Source organism: Metopolophium dirhodum, chromosome 1 (genome assembly GCF_019925205.1).
Source record: "Metopolophium dirhodum isolate CAU chromosome 1, ASM1992520v1, whole genome shotgun sequence".
In the NCBI taxonomy this organism is placed as follows: Eukaryota; Metazoa; Arthropoda; class Insecta; order Hemiptera; family Aphididae; genus Metopolophium; species Metopolophium dirhodum.
In genome coordinates, this window is record NC_083560.1 from 109,421,465 (window position 1) to 109,446,474 (window position 25,010).

The following is a 25,010-nucleotide window of genomic DNA, read 5'->3' on the forward strand; positions in this document are numbered from 1 at the left end:
AATACTTTGACGTTTTCAGTTTTCACATTAGATTTAAGCACTTTATATCAGTTATGGCAGTTCCTTCGTTCTGTATAGACGTGCGTGTATATTGTAATATGTGCGTCGCTTATCTTAATTAATAATTGCGTAATTCAATTATTTACTGTATAATGTTGTGCAATGTATGTATATTCACGAGGAAGATGAGCTGAAGTGTTCTATATGCAATGCATTTTTTCATTTTGGATGTGCGGTGTTAAGAGAAACGGCTTTTTGGAAAATGTCAAAAACAGCTAGACAAAAATGGGGCGGGCTGTGCTAAGTGCAAATTCTCTATTGATGCTAAAACAAATTCACCTACTTTGAACGTTAAGAAAGGAAATGAAGATAGTGTGTAAAGATAGTAGTGGATCCTATTGTTTAAGTATTGAACAAAGTATTTTTCCTGATACCTTAAAAGTAGCTGATGTAAACCTTTGTTTAAAAGTGGTTATAAATCGATTATGAGCAACTATAGGCCAATATGCATGTTGAGCAATTTCTCTAAAATATTTGAAAAATTATCAAAGCTAGACTGATTGAGTTCTTAAAAAAAAATAACTTATTATCATAAAATCAGTATGGCTTTGGACCGGGGTTAAGTACTGAGAATGCACTTCATAAAGTCACTCAATTTCTATACAGTTATCTAGATAATAGCAATAAATCATTGGCAATATTTTTAGACATAGCCAAGGCTTTTGATACAGTGAATCATGAAATCTTATTAAACATACTACTTAGCATTGGAATTAATAATTTGAGCCTAAACTGGTTTAAAAGCTATTTGCATAATAGAAAACAGTCAGTTAAAATTAATGAAGTAAATGGTAGCACATATGGAATTAAAAATGGTGTACCTCAATGGTGTTCTTGGACCCATTCTATTTTTAATATATATTAACAAAATTTGTAATAGGTATTAATTTTGATGGGTCAATAGTTACTTATGCTAATGACACTTATCTTCTATTCTCACATAAATCATGGGATGGGGTATATGAGACAGCCTGCAGAGGTTTCAATCAGATAATACAAATTTTAAACAATAGAAATCTATCTCTAAATGTTGATAAAATTGTGTTTATGCCATTTTCAATTGATAAAACAGATTGTAACTTCAATACTATAGCAGTACATGGCTGCGTCAATAACAAAATATGTAATCAGGAAAACTGCAAAATAATTAAAAATTCGATATTTGGGTGTTATTTTTGATAACAACTTAAAATGGAATTTTCATATTAATAATTTATTAGGAAAACTACGTTTTATTACATTTAAATTGATCAAACTCAAAAACATGGTACCTAAACAAACAATGAAAATAGTATATTTTGCACTATATCAATCGAATTTCCAATATGGTCTATTGGTATGGGGTAGCCTTCGGGATAACATATTAAATTCACTAGTAGTTAATCAAAATAATATAGTCAGAATTTGCCTAAATAAATTCACAATAGAAGGATCTACGAATGCTAACTATAAAGAACTTGGTGTATTACCAATAAGGTTTTTGTATAAAAAATTGCTATAATGTACTTGGTTAAGAAATTTAACTTAGATAATTATCATAAAGAGTTAAGCAATAAAAGAGAATTGAGGAAATATGATTTGACTGTTAATTATACAAATAAATTTTTTGGTCAATGTTTTGTAGATTATCTTGGACCAACGCTTTTCAATTCTATGCCTTTTGAATTTAAAAAAAAAAATACTTGGGGATGAAAGGATTAATATTAAAGGCTTGGTATATAAATACTTATTTCTGGAGTTGAATAATGAGTTGCTGTAATTTTATTTTATATTCTAAGCTTTGTAAGTATTAATCTATGAGGTTTTATTCGTGTATCTTAGACTAATATGTTTATTTTATATTTCTTTCTTTAACATGTACAATTTCTTAATAATATTTCTAAACTATATTTGTTTGTTTAGCTTTGAATGTACTTAGAACCTATACTCTGTATTTTGTAAATTTTATAATTATAATAATTGTATCATATATATAATACCTAACTCTCTTTCTCCAACACATGGTTTGCTTCAAGGAGAAAGATAATCGAAAATGTTACTTTCAATAATAATGTATGTATAATAATATGTGTCTTTTTCGATTTAAAATATTTAAAAAAAATATATTATACTGATTACAATAATTTTCAAAATATATCTGGTTTTGAACACAAACTTTTGATATTATAATATTTTAATTTTAGTTTGTTTAACTATTCATTATAAATTGAATTTCAATTCACCACACCTATATAATTAAACATATCAACTAAACTAACGTATACTTTCTTATTTTATGTAGGTACCAATATACAATTTATAGTACCTAGATATTAAGTGTGAGATTCGTAACATACCGTCTGTGTTTTGTACTAAAATATACTTTTCTTACTATAACTGTACTTGAATCAACACCAAAAAAACAATGTTAACAATATTTTCTTTTTCAATAATATTTATATATATTAATTATGAATGTTAAGTTAGGTTTATTCGTTTTGTAAAGAATAAACAAATGTGAAAACTGAAACGGGTAAACATTTACAATTGAAACTTTTGACAAAATAAGCCACAATTGAACATTTATTACATATTTTGGATTAGTGTTATAAGTTGTAATATTATTTCATGTGAATGAAATGAAATGGAAAAATACGATAATTTTTTAATAAGATGATTTTTTAATAGTGGGTTGTTGTTAATATTATGAAATATTTTATAGAAAAGTTGGTACTTATCGGTTATCGCGACTCCCGTAAAAATTATAAAAAAAACTATTATAAAAACTTTATAATAACTTACTTTATTTTTAACTTACTTATATAATATTTAAATAAGTATCTTTGTTTAGCGTGTAAAGCTGGTTGTTGAGTCCCTTTGATTTTATGTGTTGATTAGGTGAAAATTTAAAATAAGTCCTAGGTATACTTAGCTAAGTATCTAGAAGGAAGGTGATTTCGTAAAGAGTGACATTCGGAAAGCATTGAAGAATTTTTAGTGTGGTAGGATTTGTCATTTGACTTAGTTGACTTTGAATCTCCAATATTGTTCTTCCGTATTGTACATGTGGTTTTGGAAGCTAAAAGAGGAAAATATAGCTTTGTCATCTTCAAATTCAGCTACTAACGTGCAGCTAGGTTGAGTAGGTTGATCTGAGTCAAATATTTAAATATGTTGAACAAAATGTAACCTTATTTGATAATAATATTAAATATACACCATAATACTATTGATTATAAAAACTATTGGGAAAACAAATTAACACTGGGCTCGCTGTCGACGCCTACCATACTGATGGTTAGGCGGTTACCCTACCAGTCCGGAGTAGGATAAACATTATCAGCTTGTATGTAATTCCCCGATATTCAGTATATGTTTTGCTTCAAGTGAAGTGTATTTGAATGTATTTGATGATAATATCAGTAGAAGAAATTGTACTTACCAACGTATACAGTTAGCTATATCAGAGTATAACGTTTTGAGAACAATATTAATTTACTAGAAAAAGTAAAATAACCGATATAAAACTATATCTATATATCCCGAATAAGAAGGTACAATTTACTTCCACCAGAGCGCGTTTTGTTATTTTGTTTCCCCAATGAACGGCTTACTGGGCTGTTTTTCGAGGGCATGGTATTTGTCGGGTGACGCTATAAGGCTGTAGTCGAGTGGTTAGTGTTGGCGGGTGACGTTATAATCGCTAGTAGTCACGTCTGGCCGGTGTTGGCCATAACGATTTCTGGAGAGTCACTTCATTCCATTATTGACTACCCATGTATACTGAATATTAATTTTACACTATCTCTATCATTATGGCAATACAGTATAATATCCGGCACGCAGAGCGTACGGTATATATTTTCTATGCGTACAATCCGAGAAACGATGCGTGTTCGCGGATTTACTGGATACGGGATAATCAAAATCGACTGTATCCTGTATATAATTTAACGTGATTAGGTACTTTAATAAATGTTCATTTTGAACACTTATAAAAAACAAAAATATTAAAATATTCACTGCTTATGTCTTAAACAATAAACAAATATAATAAATTAATTATTGTAATGAATACTAATTATGACAATTATTAATAATCTTAATAAATTAAACTAGCAGTAGCTAGGTTTAAAAAAAACCATAAAACACGACTTGAATAAATAGTTGATAAAATTTTATAAAATTATACACTAAAATGATTAAAATAAGTTACTTATTTTTTGGAAAAACACGTAATTTTTCTACGTTCTGTATTTATAATCAATGCTAGTATGCAAATAAGTTTGAATAGACAAAAGGAAATGACATGACTTACTGAGCAATGAGCATGTTACATTGTACAAGAAATACAAATACGCATGTATATAATCATTTACTATGTTAAATATTATGATATGATTTATTATTAATTTATTTAATAAACATGGTATATTTATTATATAAATTATAAATTAGCTGTATACTCTTCAGCACGCATCACATTAAAATATTAAATATTTTATTAATACAATATAAATAGGTACCAACTTTATATTGATCAATAAAGGGAATATGGATATACCTCGTAATTTTACTGCTAAATTTTGTGTATAGTTTCCTCATGCCACTCTCGACCACCAAAATCATTATCATTATCATTTTTGAACGAATTAGAATATTTTGTATAGTATTTAAGTAATCAAAATACAAACTAGTGTTTGTTTTGGTACAAAATTAATGACTAATACAGTCAACACTCGACAGACATCGGCTACTGGTAAAATTTGTGTCTGCTTAAATCGAATATTGTCTTATGTTTTTTTATTTTATTGATTTAAAATAAATTGTTTTTGATTACTCGATATATATTTGATTACCTCTTAGTATCTTAATAAATATGTCAGGAGATAAATGTGAATATTTTGACTGTAATTTGACTAGAATGTCATCGAAAGATGTTTTTCACCCATTTCCAACCAATATTAGGAACAAATGTAGTTAACCAACTCCCTCACGATTTTCAAACGACATATAAATTACAGGTTAGGTCACTTTTTGTACATAACGAACATTTTCAAACTGTTTGAGCTTTTTAAAGACATTTGTCTTTTTCGATATTTTTTTTCTTTAAATGTCGAAAAAAAGACTGGTTACAAAAAAAAAACTAAAAATTAAAATATAATATGATTTTGTTTCCATATGCATAGCGAATTATACCTAAAAGGAGTTAATCAACATTTTTTCCCGGGCAACGCCGGGTTATTCAGATTGTAACCAATTATATAATAATATCAAATAAAAACCTCTTAAATAGAAAACAATAAACGTTTATTTGTGTAAATCATAAATGGATTTGCAGTAGGCATAACAATATTATATTCTAGGTATAACTTTTGTTTCAACAAGAGTTCGAACATTATCATAATGGTTATTACAGAACATACCAAATTCAAGCGCAACACAATAAGCGTCGGAAGAAATGCTTTGTCCGCTTCCACGTCGAGCGGTGCTTGAGTTTGGCCTCCGCAGTAATCTACCGGTTCTGTTCTATCACGCCGTTGGACTTCGGTTCGGTTCTGCAATAAATCTGTCAGCACGTGAACTATCATTCGGGCAAAGTCAGACGTTTTGATAGGATCTCGCGATGTTCGGCATCGAATTACAACGCCGTCTCTGCGGATCCGTGAGATCGCTACTTGACTAGAGATGTTAAGTTCGTGAACGAATAGTTCATTTGATCTATTCACTTTGATGAACTATTCTGAACTGTTTCAGTACCTGTAACTTAACAGTTCACAGTTAAAAAAAAAATTGGTATCATTGTTTTAATGATATAGTTTGTGATTTGTAAACGTCTTTTGAACTTTAGCTGTGATCGGATCGGAATGGTCATGAACTAGATAGTAAGGTACCTTGTCCAGTAAAAGTAAATAGGTTTTATCACTGGTATCTGTTCGTAACACGGTCTAGATTAGAACGAAAATTCGAAATCCTGAAAACAGCTGTTCATAATCAGATACAATAATATATTAGAAATAAAATATAATATAGATATTAGATATTACTGATATTAGATTTCTGATTGGAATTGAACATTGAAGTATTGAACCACGGATTTATAAAATATTATAATTATATATTATTTTTATTATTATAATATATTATATAATATTATTATAATTGTTATTATATATATATCGGTGGAATGTGGATTGAACTTAATTAATAGTTACTAGTTAGTCCACACTCCACACCCCGTTACTACTCTAAAAACTAACACACTAAGAAAAATTAAATTGTGGATACTGGATAGTGGATACCGATCAAGTACATTTTGTAAATACCTATTACTTTCATAATAATAATAATAATGATTTTCTGTTGATTTATTTCTAATGATTTATTCCTTTTTTCTACCAAGAAAAGATTTTTAACTTATTATTATTACCTATTTAATTAATAAAACATCTCATATTAAATACTAATAGAATGCTAAAGACAAATTTAGTTATCTATAAAAGTAGATTATAAAGTTTATAATTTTAAGTTTAAGATTATATATAAGTGTCTTATAAATTATTATGCAGGAAAATAAGTTGTGATGCTTTTTTTGTATCCAAGCGGTTTCTCTTCAAAGTTATAATCTGCCCAGCTTCTGAAAATATCCTTTCACAAGGAACACTAGTTGCAGTCACACAGAGTCGCTTAATGACAAATTTGTGTAGATGAGGATATATATGTTTTCGTTCATGCCACCATTTCAAAGGATCCTCATGCCGATCTAATAATGGCTCTTGCATATATCTATCCAATTCTATTATTCTGGATGCTGTTGATGTCTGAGTGGCTTTGAATTGTTCTACTTTTTCTTCATAGACTTTCCACAACAGAGATACTGGAGGAGATGGAGATGGAGTTGATGTAGATGTGGAAGGTGTTTGTTCAGCATTGTCTATTTGATTTGATGGTAAGCGAATATTTCCTAAACGTGATCTCAAAAGAGAAAAAGCATTTTTAAATTTGTTATCACTCATAAAGCCATATTTTTTAAACCTCGGATCTAAAATCGAGGCTTGTGCCATTATTTCATTTTCCTCACTGTCATTAGTGTTAGTAAACCTTTTCTATAATTGATTTTTTAGAGAAATGGCCATTTGGTTTACTTCATACGGCAAAGAAATGTCATGTACATAAGTTTCTATAGTCTGGAACATAGAACTAACTAAAAAAATTACCTTTGACACAGGCACTGTTTTTTCTGAACTGACTTCGATGGTGACTTCATTAAAAATTTACAGTACATCAATGGCCTTTTCAACTATATCCCATTCAGCTGGAGTTAAAACTGCAATTTCGGTTTGTAACACAGCTAAGTTGAAATTACAGCATCTTTGATGGAAACAATTCTCTTCAACATATCATATGTCGAATTCCATCTGGGGTCACACAGTCTTGCTTTAATTTTAATGTAGGTAGACCCATTTGAGTTTGTATTGAATTAAGTTTTACTAATGCATTACTACTACGTTTAAAAAACTCAACAATTTTTTTTACTTTAGATACTATTACCGAAATATTCTCTAGAGAGTGTTGAACAACAAGATTAATGGAATGGGCGAAACATCCTATATGTCGATAATGTAATTGACCTACAGCTTTAGAAATATTTGAAGCATTGTCGGTAACAATGGCTACAACTTTATTATTCACTTTCCATTCAATTGCTATTTTTTTTAAAAAGGCAGCTAAATTATCTGACGTGTGACATTGGTCAAAATATTCACAACCAAGACAAACGGAACACATTTTACCGTCACCATCAATAAAATGAGCTGTGACTGCAATATAGCTCCTATTATTTATACAAGTCCATCCATCTGTTGTTAATGAAACTGCAAGTGCAGTTTCAACTTTTTTTTTTAAATCTTCTAATGTGGAATTGTATAATCTTGGAACTAGATTTTTAGATACTGTCTGGCGACAAGGAAGCTCGTATCCAGGGTTCAACATTTTTACAAATTTTCTAAATTCCTTATCGTCCACTATAGAAAACGCATAGTATCTAGATCATAAAACAAAAAAAAAATTGAAATAGTGGAATTAAAATGTAGGTATTAAGCTAATATAATCTTATTTATACTATAGTCGGGCTCACGAAAAGTGAACGCTGAATACAGCGATCTCCAACGGCCGTTTTACATCAGTGATAACCAAAACAATTTGGCGCGTTTTTTTAAATATTTGATATACGTATTTTATTATATCATCATTCTACATACAATACTAGAAAATCTGAGAACCCCTGGCCCATTTATAATTTGAGCACCACCCATCGGCCGCCAGCGCTCACTTTTCGTGAGCCCGACTATAGTAAAAAACTTTCAGAAAATGCGTACGTGTATAAATATATAGATTTTAAATGTATTTAAGAGTATTTACAATTGTTAAAGCCAGTAAACATCTAATTGAATTATTTTAGTTATATGTAATTCAAAATATAATATTAAACTAAAATATAATTATTAATTTTCTTTTTGTTTCTAGACAAATTGTATTAATAATTTTAATATAACTAAAAATAAAAATATGTAGTTACCCTTTAACAATCATTTTTGTAACCTGCTCATCAATTTGTTTTGATTTACTAACTGCCATAGGTTTCTTATTTTGCATAAAATGCATAATGCTACTTTGTGTTTGAGTAGGTTGGCTTGATTTAACACTGCTAGTACCAGGAACAATCATTGTTTCTACTGGTGGACCTGCTGAGTTATTCATTTAAAATGACATAAAGGGTTTTAATAATAGTAAATTTAAAATTAATAAAAAAAAAAAAATTGTACAAAACGATTTATTAAAAAATACCATGATCTGCAGGATCATCTACATGACTTTCATCACTAGTCACTACTGCTTTTGATATTATTACAGCGGGATGTAGGTACAGTTTTTAAGTGGCGTCTCAAATTGCCAAAAGATCCACTAGCAACACTGTACTTGTTACTGCAATACCCACATTTGGCTTTACTATCTTCCAATTCAGTAAAGTGATTCCATATATCACTCCTTTTACGTGGGGCCATTATTAACAATTTATAAAATGTACTTTTAAATGAGATGTTTTTAATTAAACTATTTAAATCTGTAAAATTCACTACGCTCAGTAAAAAAAACACTGTTCACTGTTAAATGCAAATGCAGATACTGTAATAATTATTAGTATATTAATGCATACAGTCATAAAAAATACTATAGTTATACAGGCAGGGCCGTAGCAACCGAATATTGCGCCCGGGGCGAAACTTCAAAATGCGCCCTTAAGTATTTTAATTTATAAAAAAACTAAACACTGTCTATTATTTATAAATGCAATATAAATAATGATTTTGCCTTATAATTATGTAAGCGTATGTTAACTTTATTTAAATCAATAACTTATTAAAATATAAATATACATAATTATTATAAGAACATTGATGTAACATAATAAATAATAATATTATTTTTACTTATAAGTAACATTTAAATTGCAATTTTTCTAGCTTTTTTCCCAGCAAAGTCTTCAATAAGTTTGTTTATATCTAAAGTATTTACCACTGTATGTTCAATAGATAAAATAGCCATATCAGATATTCGATCTTGTCCCATAGTCGACCTCAAATAGTTTTTTATGAGCTTTAACTTACTGAATGATCTTTCACACTTCGCCACAGTTATTGGCAAAGTCAAAAATATGCGTAAAGCTATTTCGACATTTGGATATTCAGCACGCAAAGAATATGTTGTAATTAATTGTAGTAGGGCTAAAGGTGTTGCGGCTCTTAAGTCAGGTAAAAGAGAAAATGCTTGAGACTTAAAATCTTTTATTTCAGAGATAAAATCGGAAGAATTTAGATCGGTTTCATACTTCAGAGATAAGTCAGCTGCACATTTTTGTATATAGTCCATAGAGTGGTCCGTCAAGCTACTACCATACAAAAATCCAAAATTTTCATTAATTTCTGACATATTTTCGAATCGATTGCTTAACTCTGTAAGAATTCGATCATAAACTTCAAAAATATCTTTTTTAAATTCATTCTGTTGAGATAAAACTTGCACATTATCTTGAATTATCTCGAAATCTAATTTTTTCACTTTCCTCTTTCGCTTATCAGAAAAATTTGCTTTAATACCGAGATAATTTGCAATCACTTTACCGAATTCAATTGTTTTTTCAATTCCTTCATTTCGCATTGTTTGTACTGATAAGATTAAACCTTTAACCATTTTGGTTGCGCTATCAATCGTTAAACTTTTCTTTTGTAAAGCTAAATTAACGCGATTAATGGTTGTTAATATTTCATTCCATAAATCCAGTAGGCAAAAAAAATTAAAATCAAGATGTTTCAAAAGATTTGTTGCTCCAAGAATTACCTCTTTAGGTAACTTTGGGTTTTCTGACATTTCTTTTAGAACATTATATACATTTTTTAAATTACGTTTAAGTGCTGATACAGAATCTTGTTTTGCAGACCACCGCGTGGCACTAGTACATTTTAATGAAATATTAATACATTTCATTAAAGTTGTCCATCTGCTTGTTGAGGATGAAAAAAAGTTAAAAATTTGTTGGACTGTGTCAAAGAACGTTATCATACGTACACATACTTTAGCGGCATCATTGCCAACTAAATTCAAGCTATGAGCATTACATGGTACATATACAGCTAAATTATTAATTTGCATAATACGTGTTTTTACACCTTTATACTTTCCAGACATGTTGGCAGCATTGTCATAACTCTGTCCTCTACAATTGCTTAGTTTTAAATCATCTTTATTTAATTTTTCTATGATTTCTAAAGATAATCCTTCGCCAGTTTTTTCGTGACTTTCCATAAAGTCTATAAAAGTTTCTTCAACTGAAACAGTGCCGTTAGAAATGTACACGTATCTTAAAACCTGGGACATTTGCTCTTTGTGAGACACATCAGGTGTACAATCAAACATAATTGAATAATATTTTGATTCTTTAACACGATTTAACAGTTTTTCCCTAGTTGATTTTCCAAGAAGTGAAATTATTTCGTTTTGAATTTGAGGAGAAAAATAGCTGATAACATTATTCTTAGCGTTTACTTCTTCAATATGCTTTGCCAAAATTGGATTATAAAATTGTGTGTCTATTATAATTAAGTACTTATATCCGGTATCCACTATCTTATATATTATTATGTTCAAAAAGAATAATTATGAACTTAAAATAAATGGTGCTAAATGCCATGTATTATAATTTTGAAATACTTTATTATTTGGTAATTACTAGTTAAACAGTTGTTAATAAAATCATAAATTATTTTAAATATTTTACTAGGTAAGAAATTATTAATCTAAGATGTGTAGGTATTCAATTTTCAAATTTGGTTTTAATTGATTTACAAGTGTACTGGATTCCTATAGAATATAGACTATACAGGTCTCAGAAGTCAGTATATTATTAGTAATAATAAATTTCATAGACAAAGACGTTAATTAATTAATAATTAATGTTGAATTCCCACCACGGACTACTACCTAGATAGTAGATAGCCAATTTACGATTGAAACTTGAAAGTGATGAGATGTAACGGGGACGCTGTGTATAATTTATGTTATTTTACATGTTTCCCGTTACAGATCCACCCCCCGACGTTCTGATAAGCTTTCAATCGCCATATAGTTGATTTTAAACTTTAATTTACTCATTTTACTATTTTAGTACCTATTACGTAATACATATGATAACAGAGATAATTGTAATACATATTTTTGATAATGATACTGATATTTGTGTAATCTGCACAATATAATCGTGGTAATCTGGTAATCGTATCATATTTATTATGGTTGTGAAGTGTGAACAGCTGTTTTCAGGATTTTACTAGGAGACGAATAGTTCATTACTTCATAGTTCATTGCCAAACCTGAAACCATATCAGTTTCAGTATGATCCATAGTCCATACAACTAGTGAACTATGTGAACTGAAGAATAGTTCATTTGAACTATTCACATTAATGAACTGTGAACTAATGAACTATTCACAAAAATGAACTAAACTTTCCATCTCTATACTCGACTGCTGAGCGTCCGCTTCGGCAGGTCGAACATGCCGCGGCGACGAGATGAACGGTGATGAGCTAGGCGGCGAAGAGACAGACGTCGTGTGTTGGACGGCAAAGAGACGGACTGCGTCTTCATCATGAGCTCGGCGGAAACTGACGTCATTCTTGCCATATTGACCTGAGAAATTTTAGATTTGCACAGTTGTTAATTTCGGTTGGATCACTTGACCGCTCGACCTGATCCTAACCTAACCTAACCCATTTGCGTCTATCGATACCGGCTTCTACGTCTTGATGGCATACGAAAGTCTTACATCGAACGCATCGTCCGCAAGAGCAGTCTGCACCGCGATGTTCGGCATTGAGCTATTCCTGAACGCCGGGCCATGACCGCGACCTGCCAAAAGTGATCTCGAAAGTTGACCCTTTCCTTAGCTCACTAAAAACTCTGTGCATTAACTCGGTATGATGGTGATCGGTTCTCAACTTCGGACGACATATCGATGGCTTAAAGTCCAAATATGATATGTCACAAATACCAAAATGTTCAGGAGCGTCATTCAAAGTTTTATTACTTTTTAAATAGCTATAGATTTTCTTAAATTTAAGTCTTAACTTATGTGTGAACTTGATATGGCGTTTAATTTACTGTATAACATTAATTAGCTAGTTTAATTATACTAAAACTCTATTTATATTTTTTAGTAATTTTTTTGTGGAACTAGAATGGATTTATTACAAATGTCAATTGTTATTATATCTTGTTACGGACATTATCTGAATTAATTACAACTGCAGCATAATATGGACTCCCTTCTGTAGTAACATTTACTACTGATCCTTTATCAAAAATTTGATCATCAAAATTATCTATCTTTGAGCTTTCCCCTTTGGTCTGCTTTGCTTCTTGTTCAACAACGGGTATATCATAATCTATCTTTGAGCTGCTCTCCCCCCGTTTGGATGTTGATGACGAGTGTTCTGCTTCCTGTTCAACATGAGGAATAATTTTGCGAATTCTTTTTTTTTTTTAACAACAGGTTTGACATTATCTATCATTGAGCTCTCCCCTTGGGTTGATGACAACTGCTCGGCTTTTTGTTCAACAACGGGTATGTCATAATCTATCTTTGAGCTCTCCCCATGGGTTGATGACAACTGCTCTGCTTCTGGTTCAACGGGTATGACATTATCTATCATTGAGCTCTCCCTTTGGGTTGATGACAACTGCTCTGCTTCTTATTCAACAACGGGTATGTCATAATCTATCTTTGAGCTCTCCCCATGGGTTGATGACAACTGCTCTGCTTCTGGTTCAACGGGTATGACATTATCTATCTTTGAGCTGCTCTCCCCCCGTTTGGATGTTGATGACGAGTGTTCTGCTTCCTGTTCAACATGAGGGACATTATCTATCATTGAGCTCTCCCCTTGGGTTGATGACAACTGCTCTGCTTCTGGTTTAACGGGTATATTGTTTATATGTGCCATTTCATATGTTCAATTACTACTACTATTACTAATTATAACTGTTTTTCTTTAATTTTTGTATTTGATTGTTTGATTTTATTTTTAAAATGTTTTAATTTTGTTGTAAACATTGACTTTTAGTTACTTAGGTACTACTATTTACAAGTATTATACAAGTATTCTATTATACAATAGAATTATGTAGTATTTAATTATATATATTAATACGTTTATAATTTAAATAAAGTATATTATAATAAACAATGCAATGAACGTTACCTTAATGTGATTAATATCCGTTCCTCTGGACTCACACATTCTCTCAGGTGAGTGTTCTGATAAATGGCAGGAGAAATAATTATTACAAGTTCTTTATAGGACTCTCTAGAGACGTCTAGACATCCTATAAAATGCCAAAAATTTTGCATCGGTTTCTTGTAGTTCCCTGGCCGCTACAAAAGTTCGGCAGTTGATATTTTTCTCAATATAAGGATGAACCCAATATTTCCTTTTCTTTTTTGTTTGCATCCTTTTGTACCAATAGTACATAACAATATCTTCTTCATCACTCAAACTAGACATTTTTTTTTTTGAAAATTGAAAAAAAATTGAAAACAGATCAAAACAAGTCACGCGATTGACACTGTATGATCGACTGAATATCGTTTCGTGTTGGTAGACCTCAAATCGCACAAATCGCATAAATCGCACTTATCGTTGGTCAATCGTAGTATGCGAAAGGCCTTATTCTCGTGTTGTACAGCGTTAGATAAAGGTTTAACACTTTTATCAGATAAAAATAAGTGTGCTTTCTCAAGAAACGGACAAATAGTCTGTACATGTGAGCGACAAGGAAAACAATTTAAATAAGAGTTCAAAGTCACTACGCTCGATAAAGAAGAACCACAGGCAAACATTATTATCAAGGACACATTACAATAATTATGGCATGAAAGGTTGAGTCACCAAAATATAAAGTATGCTAATAATATATTAGAAAAACATAACATAAAAGTGTCAGATAACAAAAATCATTTTTTATGCACGCATAATTGGTAAACAACAAAATCAAACGTTTAAATCTAGTACTACGTACACAACAACTGTAGGGGAAATAATACACGCACACTTATGTGGACCTATGCAAACAAACTCTATTGGGGGTTCAAAATAGTTTTTGTTAATTAAATACGATTATACAAACTACAGAGTCGTACATTTTATAAAACATAAAAGTGAAGTGAAAGATTTAATTGAAAATGTGATACATAAAATAATAACTGATACTGGTCACAGAAATATGGGATAAGTCATCAAACAACAGTTGCATACACACTGGAACAAAACGGGAAGATTGAACGAGATAACCGGACGATAGTAGAAACCGCAAGGACTATATTACATACGAAAAATTTAAATAAAACACTCAGGGCTGAAAGTGTTAATACGACTGTCTATACAATTAACCAAACAGGTACAAGTTCAATTAAAGACAAAACCCCGTTTGAAATTTATTTTAGAAAATAACCGGAAATAAAACATTTAAGGGTTTTTGGTACAAATGTCTTTACACATATACCAAAACAAAAACGACAAAAATGGGACCCTAAAAGCGTAAAGGGAATATTTGTCAGGTATGTAGAAAATGTAAAAGGATACAGAATATGGTACCTACCCGGAAACAAGATAAGTAGAGAAGTTATTTTTAAAAATGAAATAATTGATAACGAGGTTTCAATAAATGAAAATGAACTTGAAGAAATACAACTTGGTATAAGTGAAATTACTAATGAAACCAGTGACGTAATTTGGGCAAAACATCAGGGGTTGCAAAAATTACTTAGGATGCACTAACCCGTGGGGGCTTTGCCCCCACACCCCCAACATTATAGAATAATCAATGTTTTTACATAAGTAGCTATATAATTATATTTATTAGTAGGCTAAGTTAGCTTCAAACGACGTGGTACTGTAGATGAGTCAAATTGTTTTATGACTTCATCATTATTAATAGTTGACGATCTTCCACGTTCTATTTGCAAAATTCCTAGGTGATTTAATCTGGATTGTATTAGTACTTCTCAAGTAGTTTTTTAAACGACGAAGGCAAGAGAAGCTTCTTTCACATGATGCTGAATTTGATGTTGGAAACCCAACTGCATTATCACCTGATCTCATATATTTAATTTTAGATTGAATAATATTTTCTGTATTCAAGCTTTTATACATCCTGTTGAATATTTTCGTTTCAGACTTAGAGTTTACTTTTATTAAAAACATACATTTTACTAACATCTTCAAATGAAGTGAAGTTTATTGATTCATTTACATATTATATTTATATATTAAACAGTTTAAAATATGTATGTCATTTTCTTTAAATCTTTCTTTCATATCATTTATTATAGTATCAAGAACTTGAAAGTTTATATTTATTTTATAATGATCTTTAACATTAATATTTTCATTTTGTTTTATCACTCCACCAAGTTTTATTGGAACTTTTTTTTTTCTAGCTAGTATTGTGGAACCTATGTCATTATTTTTTCTCAGCATATTAGCTTTTATTCATATAATTTCAAATTTATCTTCACTTCGCATATTAGAGAGTTCTTGAATAGTTGCTTTAGTCATACGTTGAACACTAGAATAATCAATACTAGTGCTCTGTAGGTATTTAGACAAAATATTGGTGATAGCCATAATGTCTGAAAAAATATACGCAGAATATAAATTCCAAAGTTTTCATTGATTTTAATAGTGCATTTGCATCTGGTCCATGTATAGAATCTGTTTCTGAAATATTTTCTAATGAGTCAATCACAATTTGGTAATTATATTTAACAGACTCTAAAGCATCTATACGGAAACTCCAACGTGTATCACTAAGACTTTTTATAGTAGATGGCCCTATCACCCATTTTCATATTTAACTTTAAACGCATATTATCAAATACAGCTTGTCTTTTAGATGAAGCATTAATAAAATTGTTTAAAGTACCTACTTAAAGTACTAAACCCATTTTTTACGTGAGATACTTGTTTAGATAGATCAACAAGAAAACTTAATAAATTAAGTATGTGTGCATTGCAGTGAACATATAAAGTCAAAGGATTTTCCTCCTTAACTCTTTATTGGACTCCCTTATAAGCTCCTCGCATGGATTCTGCTAAATCATAGCATTGTCCTCTTAAACTCTTAAGTTTTAGTCCATTAGAAACAAGAACATCTTTTATTAATAAAGAAAGTGTCAGTACTCTCTACTTTATAAAAGCCTAAAAAAGCTTCAATTGCACAAAAATCATCATTAACATATCTTAAAATAATTGCTACTTGTTCGTGCCTAGATAAATCTTGTGTTTCATCCACAATTATACTAAACATATAAGCAATTACCACATTATTAACAATATTGGCCAAAGATTATATCCAAGACAATTATTTAAATATTCACCACTCACATATCCAAAGTTCTTTTTTTTTTCAGTACAATAACGTTTTATAATATTATTATCTCTAGACCGAAGATTTAATAATTCTTGAAAATTTTCTTTATTTAAAGACTTCATTTTTTCCATGTCCTCTTATGGCAATACCTTGACGAGCGCAAAAAAGCAAGGTTTCTAAAACATACTTTAAATATTCCTTATTATCGGCAACTTCTTGATTATACTGTGTATTAACTTTACTGATGATACTACCAGATTGTTTAGCTTCGTTAGGTTAGGTTAGTTATAAGCTATTATTTATTCGCTCTTAAATATAAATTTAAATTTATAAATTAATAGTTTTAATTAACATTTTTTTTCTCAATGCAAGATGCAGTTTCCAAATTATTATTAATATATTGATTTTATATATTATTATTATTTAGTTATTAATATTGTATCAGTTTGAAATATTTTATGTTATGGTATTTATTTTATATTTTATAATTAAATACTTAAATTAAATATTTGTTCTTTTATATTTTTTATTCCTAGATACATTTTACAGATAGTTCACTAAAAAAGTAGTTGGGTAGGTTAGTAAATATGGGTTATATGTATATGGTTGGCACTTGGTACTACTAATTTAGACTTAAGTATTATACTATTATTATTATTCGATTATTTTATTATAAATTATTTAGAATAATAATATACCTACCACTAAATCAGTAGCACTAACTTATTGAACTATTAGTAACTATAATCATTCGAATAATAAAATAATCTTATAGACTTTCTGTCCAAATTAAGGAATTTATAATTTATTTTTATAGGTAAATATACTTCAACTGAGTATTACCTAATTGTATTATTATTTATTGATAGGTATTAGCCATTAGGTACACTAAATACTATACCAATGAGTAATGACTATTGACAATATTTATAAAACCAATTACTATAAAGTAGTCAGTAGTATACGGGTAGTGACTAGTGAGATAAAAAAGCATTCGATTATTGTATCATTCGAGTGAAAAATTCATTCGAATGATTCATTCGATTATAAAATTTATCGATTACTAATCATTTGATTATTCCCATAACTAATACAAAGGTACATAAATATAAACTCATATATTTGTAGTAAGTCGTTGGTAATGATAAAAACCAGTTATCCCCGTATTGCGCTCCAACATAGTTACGCTGGCTGGAATAAAATACGAATTTATTAGCATTGTTGGTTATTATCGCCATCTACCGAGAGTTTTATTGTATGCCGCCGAAAAACCGCCTAGTGAGCTTAAGTACAGAGTGCGGCATAATAGACTCCCACATTTCCGAGGTGAATTAAAATTATGAATAGGTATTTAGTTCCCCTAGTATAACATTTACAACAAGTAGGTACACAGGTCAGTACAGAAGATAACATATTATGTATTAGAGATTAAACTCCACAACTAATTTGTATGAAGTGAAAACAAATAACAAGTACTGAAAATAATAAGCTTATTCTATGAATAATAATATTATATAGATAATAATTTATTATATAATAAATTAAAGAACAACAGACTGGTTTTAACAAATAATTCCTTTATTGTTTAAAATTTTAAATCATACATTCAAAGAATTATAACTACATAAATATTTATTGTGACAATCAATGACAAAATGAATTACATTTCAAATATTTTAAACAAGAATTCAAATTTTGGTGGGATTTCGGCATGCATTTGACCTACTCACAATGGTGGATAATAACTTCAGATTATATCACTAGTTAGAAATCTAGTTAATTATCTTTATCTGTGGTTCAATATAAAATTTATTTTGCGATACGACTCATCCAATGATAAGTCAAACTTGTTTGCGCCGACTATCCTTTGTGGATTAGGGCAAATATTCAATAATTACAATAAAAAGATTCAAATATAAGTTCATTATTATGTGACATGAACAAATACAATTTTTAGTACACATGGTACGGTGGGGGGAGGGGGCGTTGATCACTGATTGGCCGCATAACTGCTGCTACGAAGAAGTCTTGAGCTGAAGAACCTGAAAGTTAGGTTATGAAGGTAGGCTGCCAAGACATTTACTGACTTTGTATTTAAAACAATTCATGAAAAGGAGCTTCGTGATATTGAAATAGAAGAAAAATTTTCGAAGAAACGCAAACGCACTGTTGTGCGTATGGACAGTGAATTAACTCGAGATGAAGAAGTTCACACGGAAGAAATTGATCAATTTCGTATAAAAATATTTAATTATACAATGGACACTATTATAAATAGTTTAGATGTACGATTTTTATCTAATCAGATTTTATATAAGGATTTAGAATGTTTCGATCCTCAAAAGTTTGATGATATAAGAATAAATGATTTATCATCTAATATTCTAATGCGTTGGTTGAAATATGTGAACTTTTAGTTGTGTTTAACATCTTCAGGCGGTACTTTGTAAATAAAACAAATATGGGTAGACACCAATTTTTTAATTTGAAGTGGATAAGTTGAACCTAAAAGTATAGTTGGCGCCCTATAAATATGTTTTTCCCGCGCCCCTTAGAGGTAACCAGTACATTTTAGCTGAACATATATGGATACAAATTTACCTTGCTGTATTGCTTTTAGAAGAGCTAAAGTTACAGATGAAGGAAACCATTTTATTGCAATAGATGGAAGATGTTCAATATGCTATTCTTATTTTAAAGGAGTTATATTTGAAAGACCATCAGAAAATTCTAGGTACCTATGTATTTTAATGAATTAATTAAAGACTAATAAATCTATAGTTATAATATAAATTTAATAACTATTATAAAACTTGAAATATTATTAGTACCTATATAATAGTTTAATATAGATTTATAATTTAATTATTTAGGTATCTTGAGATTTTTATTTTTAATTTATTTTTGGATAAATCCTTAAACTTTTATTCATAATGATGGAAATACAACAAAATAATAATAACTGCAATTGACTGTAACTTAATTTGTTATAAAAGAGTTCTTATGGAATGCACGTACACTGGACAGTTTGATGATCCACATAATATAATTAAAAAAAGACGATTAACTGGAAAAGCTAAAATCAATGTGGTGTTGGCTATTGTAAATTGTGAAAAATCTAGTGAAACATATAGAGAATTTGAAGCAGTACGGGTCATGAAATCAGGTACCTACCTTAGAATTATTTAATGGGTTCATAATAAATTAATATTTAATTTAATAGAAAGGTTACTTAATTTTCCTCTAATTATGATTCCCTAAATAGTTTGAAAAATGTAATAAGTACAATTTTAGTTCTGTGGTACACCCGTACTGGCGTATAATATAGTTGTCTGCTACAACAACATATAATACTTTTAAAAAATAATATTTTTAGTGCATGGAAAAAAACAAAGTAGGACTGACCTAGGTACATGATTTTTATAAAAATGAATTCATTATAATTAATTTAATATTTAAAATTTTTAACTACCGTAAAATGGGGTTACTTTGACTTTACGGGGCTACTTTGATAATTGGCGTTTTATTATCAAAATATTGATAATAATGGTTGATTATGTATACCAAATGTAGTTTTTAGTATTAAGTACAACTGGCCAAGAACCCAAAAATGATTATTGATAAGATGTTCTAATCATTATACGTTTGTTATTCGAAATTATTTCAAACAGTTACGAAGTACTTAACTAAATCTTCATAAGTTAAGTTCTGCGCAAAGTAAGTACACTTTTATATACAATCATTTTAATAATGTAAGTAACATGGTGATATAACGGTATCTGAAATACATTGTTCAAAATAAAATTCCGTTTTGAATGTAATGTGATACATGTGTTATTTTAGCATGGGGCTACTTTGATATTACATATTTTCGATCATAATATAATAAATATTTCTTTTAGTGGCTCGCAAATATAAAAAAAAGATTGGTAGTCGGACCTACAAAAATTATACCGACGAAATATTGAATGAGGCATTGAATACAATTGCTAATGGCGAAATTTCTATTCTGGCTGCAAGTAAAAAATTCAAAATTTCATATGGTACATTACATAACCGTTTTACTGGTAAACATGCCAAGAAGTCTGGACATCCAACAGTGTTTAGTGAAAAGGATGAAATGCACTTCCTTACAGCTGCCATGAAATGTGGACAATGGGGTTTCCCTCTCACATTAATGGACCTTAGGTTAATATTTACATTTTATATGTTTATGAGATTTAGTTAACTAATAACACATATTTATAGGGTCATTGCCAAATCTTTTTTAGACAGAAAAGGCATTATTGTGGAGCAGTTTTAAAAAAACTTACCAGGCAGTGATTGGGCACGTAGTATGCTAAAAAGACATAACAACATTGTTTGTCAACGTATTGCTTCTAATATTGCAAAATGTCGTGCAGAAGTCTCTCCACAATGTGTTTCAGAGTATTTTGCAAACCTAAAAGAAGTACTTGAAGGTGTACCACCTCAAAATATTTACAATTACGATGAAACCAACTTGCAAGATAACCCAGGAAAAAAAACTTATTTTTCAACGTGGAACAAAATATCCTGAGCGCGTGCAAAATCATTCAAAATCAGCTACTTCTATTATGGTTTGTGGTTCTGCATCTGGGGTTCTCTTGCCACCATACATAATATATAAGGCTGGTGAAATGTGGAAACCATGGACTGAAGGAGGTCCAAAAGGAAAACCCTGTTGTACTGAACCCTGTTGCTCTAAAGGATCTAGGTACAATCGTACTACTCACGGATGGATTGATAGCATAACATTCAAAGATTGGTTTGAAACAAGTTTTTTACCTCATGCTAAACGTCAACCAGGAAGAAAGGTTCTAATAGGAGATAACCTATCATCTCATATTCAACCTGAAATAATTTTTGAATGTGAACTAAATGATATTGACTTTGTTTGCCTTCCAAAAAATTCTACTCACCTAACCCAGCCCTTAGATGTTGGATTTTTCAGACCACTGAAACAAGCATGGCGAAAAGAACTGAATGAGTGGAAAAATCAAAATACTCGGTTGAAAGCAATTCCCAAATCTTCATTTCCTACACTTGTAAGTAAACTACTTGATGCTATGGATAATTATAACGGCGGTGGTTCAATTGCCAAAGATTTGCAAGCTTCCTTTAAAGCAACGGGTATCTTTCCTTTCAATAGTCTAAAGGTGATAGACAAATTGCCAAATGCAGATAATTCCAACCTAATTAATGATACTGTAACAGATTATTTAAAAAGTCAAAGATACCCTAACATTGATGATAATGCAAGAAAAAAAAGAAAAAAAATCACTGTAACTGCAGGAGCGAGCATTACATCAACTACACTTGGTTACAATAATGATATTTCTGATGAAGAGGTAGAAGTGAACAATCTACCAATTATCACTAATGACTCTGAGTCTGATCATGAAATGGTAGAAAATTCTATTCCAGAGTATCAACCACCAAGTGAAAATAATGTTAAAATTGGCACATTTATATTAGTAAATGTAAAATTTGGAAAGCGTGGAAAGTCAATATTTGTTTATCTTGCTGTTATAAAAAATATAAAAGATAGTATAATCACAGTAAATGGATTAAAGTCAATGGACACAAGTAAACATACTTTTTCATTAATACAAAATGATGTGTTTGAAGTAAATTTAAACCAAATTCAAGCAGTCTTGAAATATCCAAAAGTTGAAGGAGCGGGTAAATGTATAAAGTACATATTTCCTCACTCATTAGATGTAAGAGAAGCTTGAAATATTTTTTTTAATTATGTTGTACCTAAGTCTGCTAAAAAAAAAAACTGTATGCCTGACTCAAGTCTTTGTTGTTTGTTGAATTTTTAACTTGTGATAAACTAATGTATCTAAGTCTGATAAAAAGATAGAACTGTAATACCTAACGTAGGTCTTTACTGAAATTTGTTATACTTTTTAATATTTTTTTTAATTATGTTTTACCTAAAAGTCTGCTAGAAAAAAAGACTGTATATTTGACTTAAGTCTTTGTTGAAATTTGTTATACTTTTTAATATTTTTTAAATTATGTTATACCTAAGTCTGCTAGAAAAAAAGACTGTATATCTGACTTAAGTCTGTTGAAATTTGTATTTTTTAACCTGTGATAAACTTATGTAATTAAGCCTGTTAAAAAAAATAGAACTGTAATACCTACTTAGGTCTTTGTTGAAGTTTGTTATACTTTTTAATATTTTGGTTAAATCTAAAATTATATGTTGATTTTATGATGTTGAAATAAATGTGTGCATTTTAATGAGTAAATTTATTAAAAAAAACCATGTATCAATGTAACCCCAATTCAGTTATATTCATATATTTTGTTAAGAACCCCTGGCTATATTAGTTAGTATATATATATAATAGTGTATAATATAATATTGTACGACGGCGACTGTCTGGAATTGCTGCGACAGCAATTCCAGGCAAGCGCTGGCTACAGGCACGGCTCGTATAGCAAGCCGTGCCAGTGGCATTTCAGAGCAGTAGACGGAACATTGTGATTCGCACCAGAACATTATATTTGTCAGACCATTTTTTATAAAACATTAAATAATTCATTAAGTGCATTGTAAGTTTTTCTTTTCAAGTTAAATATAGAGAGTAGTAATTAGTTCGAAAGTGTTCGTTGTTTTTATTTGTGCACGGACCTCCAGGGAGATCCGTAACATTTTTGGTGGCAGCGGTGGGATCACGACAAATATCAGTATCCCGTTACCACGAGCAATAGCCGAACTAGACTTTCAACAATATATTAGAAGAAAAGGAAACGAACAAAAGCGTATCCATCCGAAACAGAACATTGTACACAAGTTGCGTAAGGTAACACTAATAGTATAAGATATTATTATTTTATAATATTTTATATATTTTATATACATCTATATAGTGTGTATATATACATGCAAACGGTTGCGTGTGAACGTGTCTCTATAAACGCGCGATCAGCAAATTCCCGGCGTGGTGTAATACATACATACGCCGTCGAGAAAAAAAAAAATTGACGACAGACAGCCGCTGTGTGTGTGTGGGCCTTGCGTACGTGTTGCCGCCGCCGTCGTGGTTGTGACAACATCCGTGTCGCCGCCGCCGACGTTTGAAAACTGACGACAACACAGCTGTTACGATAATACGATATCAGAGCCGCCGCGCGCCGCCCTCGTTGTTTATAAACACGATAGCGCCGCCGTAACGAATTTATATCTAAATATAACGATATATTTACGTTATTTAATCATCAAAGCGAAACCCAATAATTAATAATTGGTCCCCGCGCCAGCAGTTTCGGGGCGTAGAACATCGTTCCGAAGTGGTTAAGGTGTCGAAGAGGAAATTCGACGTGTTATTGTTCCGAGATCAATTCGACGTCATATACCAGAGCATTCAGCATCAATCACAACGACCAGATTCAGACGAACACTGAACATTTCAATCCATTATAGTCGAACAATTGTGGTGGTCATGAGTATTTAGCATTAAGTTTTCAGCTCTGTTTATAGTTAAATATTTTTTTTTACAAACATAGGATAATAAATTATTATACATCGTATATTAACATAAACCTATGGTAGAAAAAAGGTATTTCTTTGTAAACACATGTTCTCAGTGTTTCTTATTCCGAATTCTTTTTTTTTATATCTCTTTACGATTAGAGAATAAACATTTTAGGAAACTCTTAGGCAAACTTTAATGAACGCAAATTCGGGGGAGGATTCAACCACCAAAGGGGCTAACACGTCCGTTATTGATACCCCTACCCCTACACCAAGAGTAAGTTTACCTGTAAGGTGCTCCAATCCCGACAATCCAAATTCCGAGCGTCAAATACACGAACTTTCCGTCGACCATTTACTTATTAAGGAGGCGGATTTGTCTGTAGCAACAAATAGTCTTTTAACCGAAGTTAACGAAGAACTTAGGGAAATAGACAAAAGTTTAATTCACGTCGCCTTCTAAACCACTTCAACAG

The 25,010-nt window shown here is 30.4% G+C and overlaps 2 protein-coding genes and 1 pseudogene across 2 annotated transcripts; 1 reads left to right on the forward strand and 2 right to left on the reverse strand.

Moving 5' to 3' along the window:
* Positions 1–7,431: 7,431 nt before the first annotated feature.
* LOC132949947 (E3 SUMO-protein ligase ZBED1-like) lies at positions 7,432–9,104 on the reverse strand. Its single transcript, XM_061021078.1, has 3 exons — positions 8,951–9,104; positions 8,618–8,783; positions 7,432–8,083 (listed from the first exon to the last, which is right to left on the reverse strand). Exons 1-3 carry the CDS (start codon positions 9,102–9,104, stop codon positions 7,432–7,434), a joined length of 972 nt encoding a protein of 323 aa, XP_060877061.1.
* A 439-nt stretch (positions 9,105–9,543) lies between these two features.
* On the reverse strand, positions 9,544–11,013 carry LOC132949955 (zinc finger MYM-type protein 1-like). The gene has a single exon (XM_061021091.1). The coding sequence runs from the start codon at positions 11,011–11,013 to the stop codon at positions 9,544–9,546; it is 1,470 nt and encodes a 489-aa protein (XP_060877074.1).
* Positions 11,014–20,932: 9,919 nt separating this feature from the next.
* Positions 20,933–21,812, forward strand: LOC132937552 (uncharacterized; annotated as a pseudogene).
* Positions 21,813–25,010: the final 3,198 nt, after the last annotated feature.

What these genes read in the sequence shown, in the direction of transcription:
- LOC132949947 (XM_061021078.1), bottom strand. Translation starts at nt 9,104, where the DNA reads ATGGCCCCACGTAAAAGGAGTGATATATGGAATCACTTTACTGAATTG. An exon ending in AACTGTACCTACATCCCGCT is followed by an intron (nt 8,784 to 8,950) that starts GTAATAATATCA and finishes ATAACTCAGCAG; the next exon opens with GTCCACCAGTAGAAACAATG. An exon ending in ACAAAAATGATTGTTAAAGG is followed by an intron (nt 8,084 to 8,617) that starts GTAACTACATAT and finishes TTTATGATCTAG; the next exon opens with ATACTATGCGTTTTCTATAG.
- LOC132949955 (XM_061021091.1), bottom strand. Translation starts at nt 11,013, where the DNA reads ATGTTTGATTGTACACCTGATGTGTCTCACAAAGAGCAAATGTCCCAG.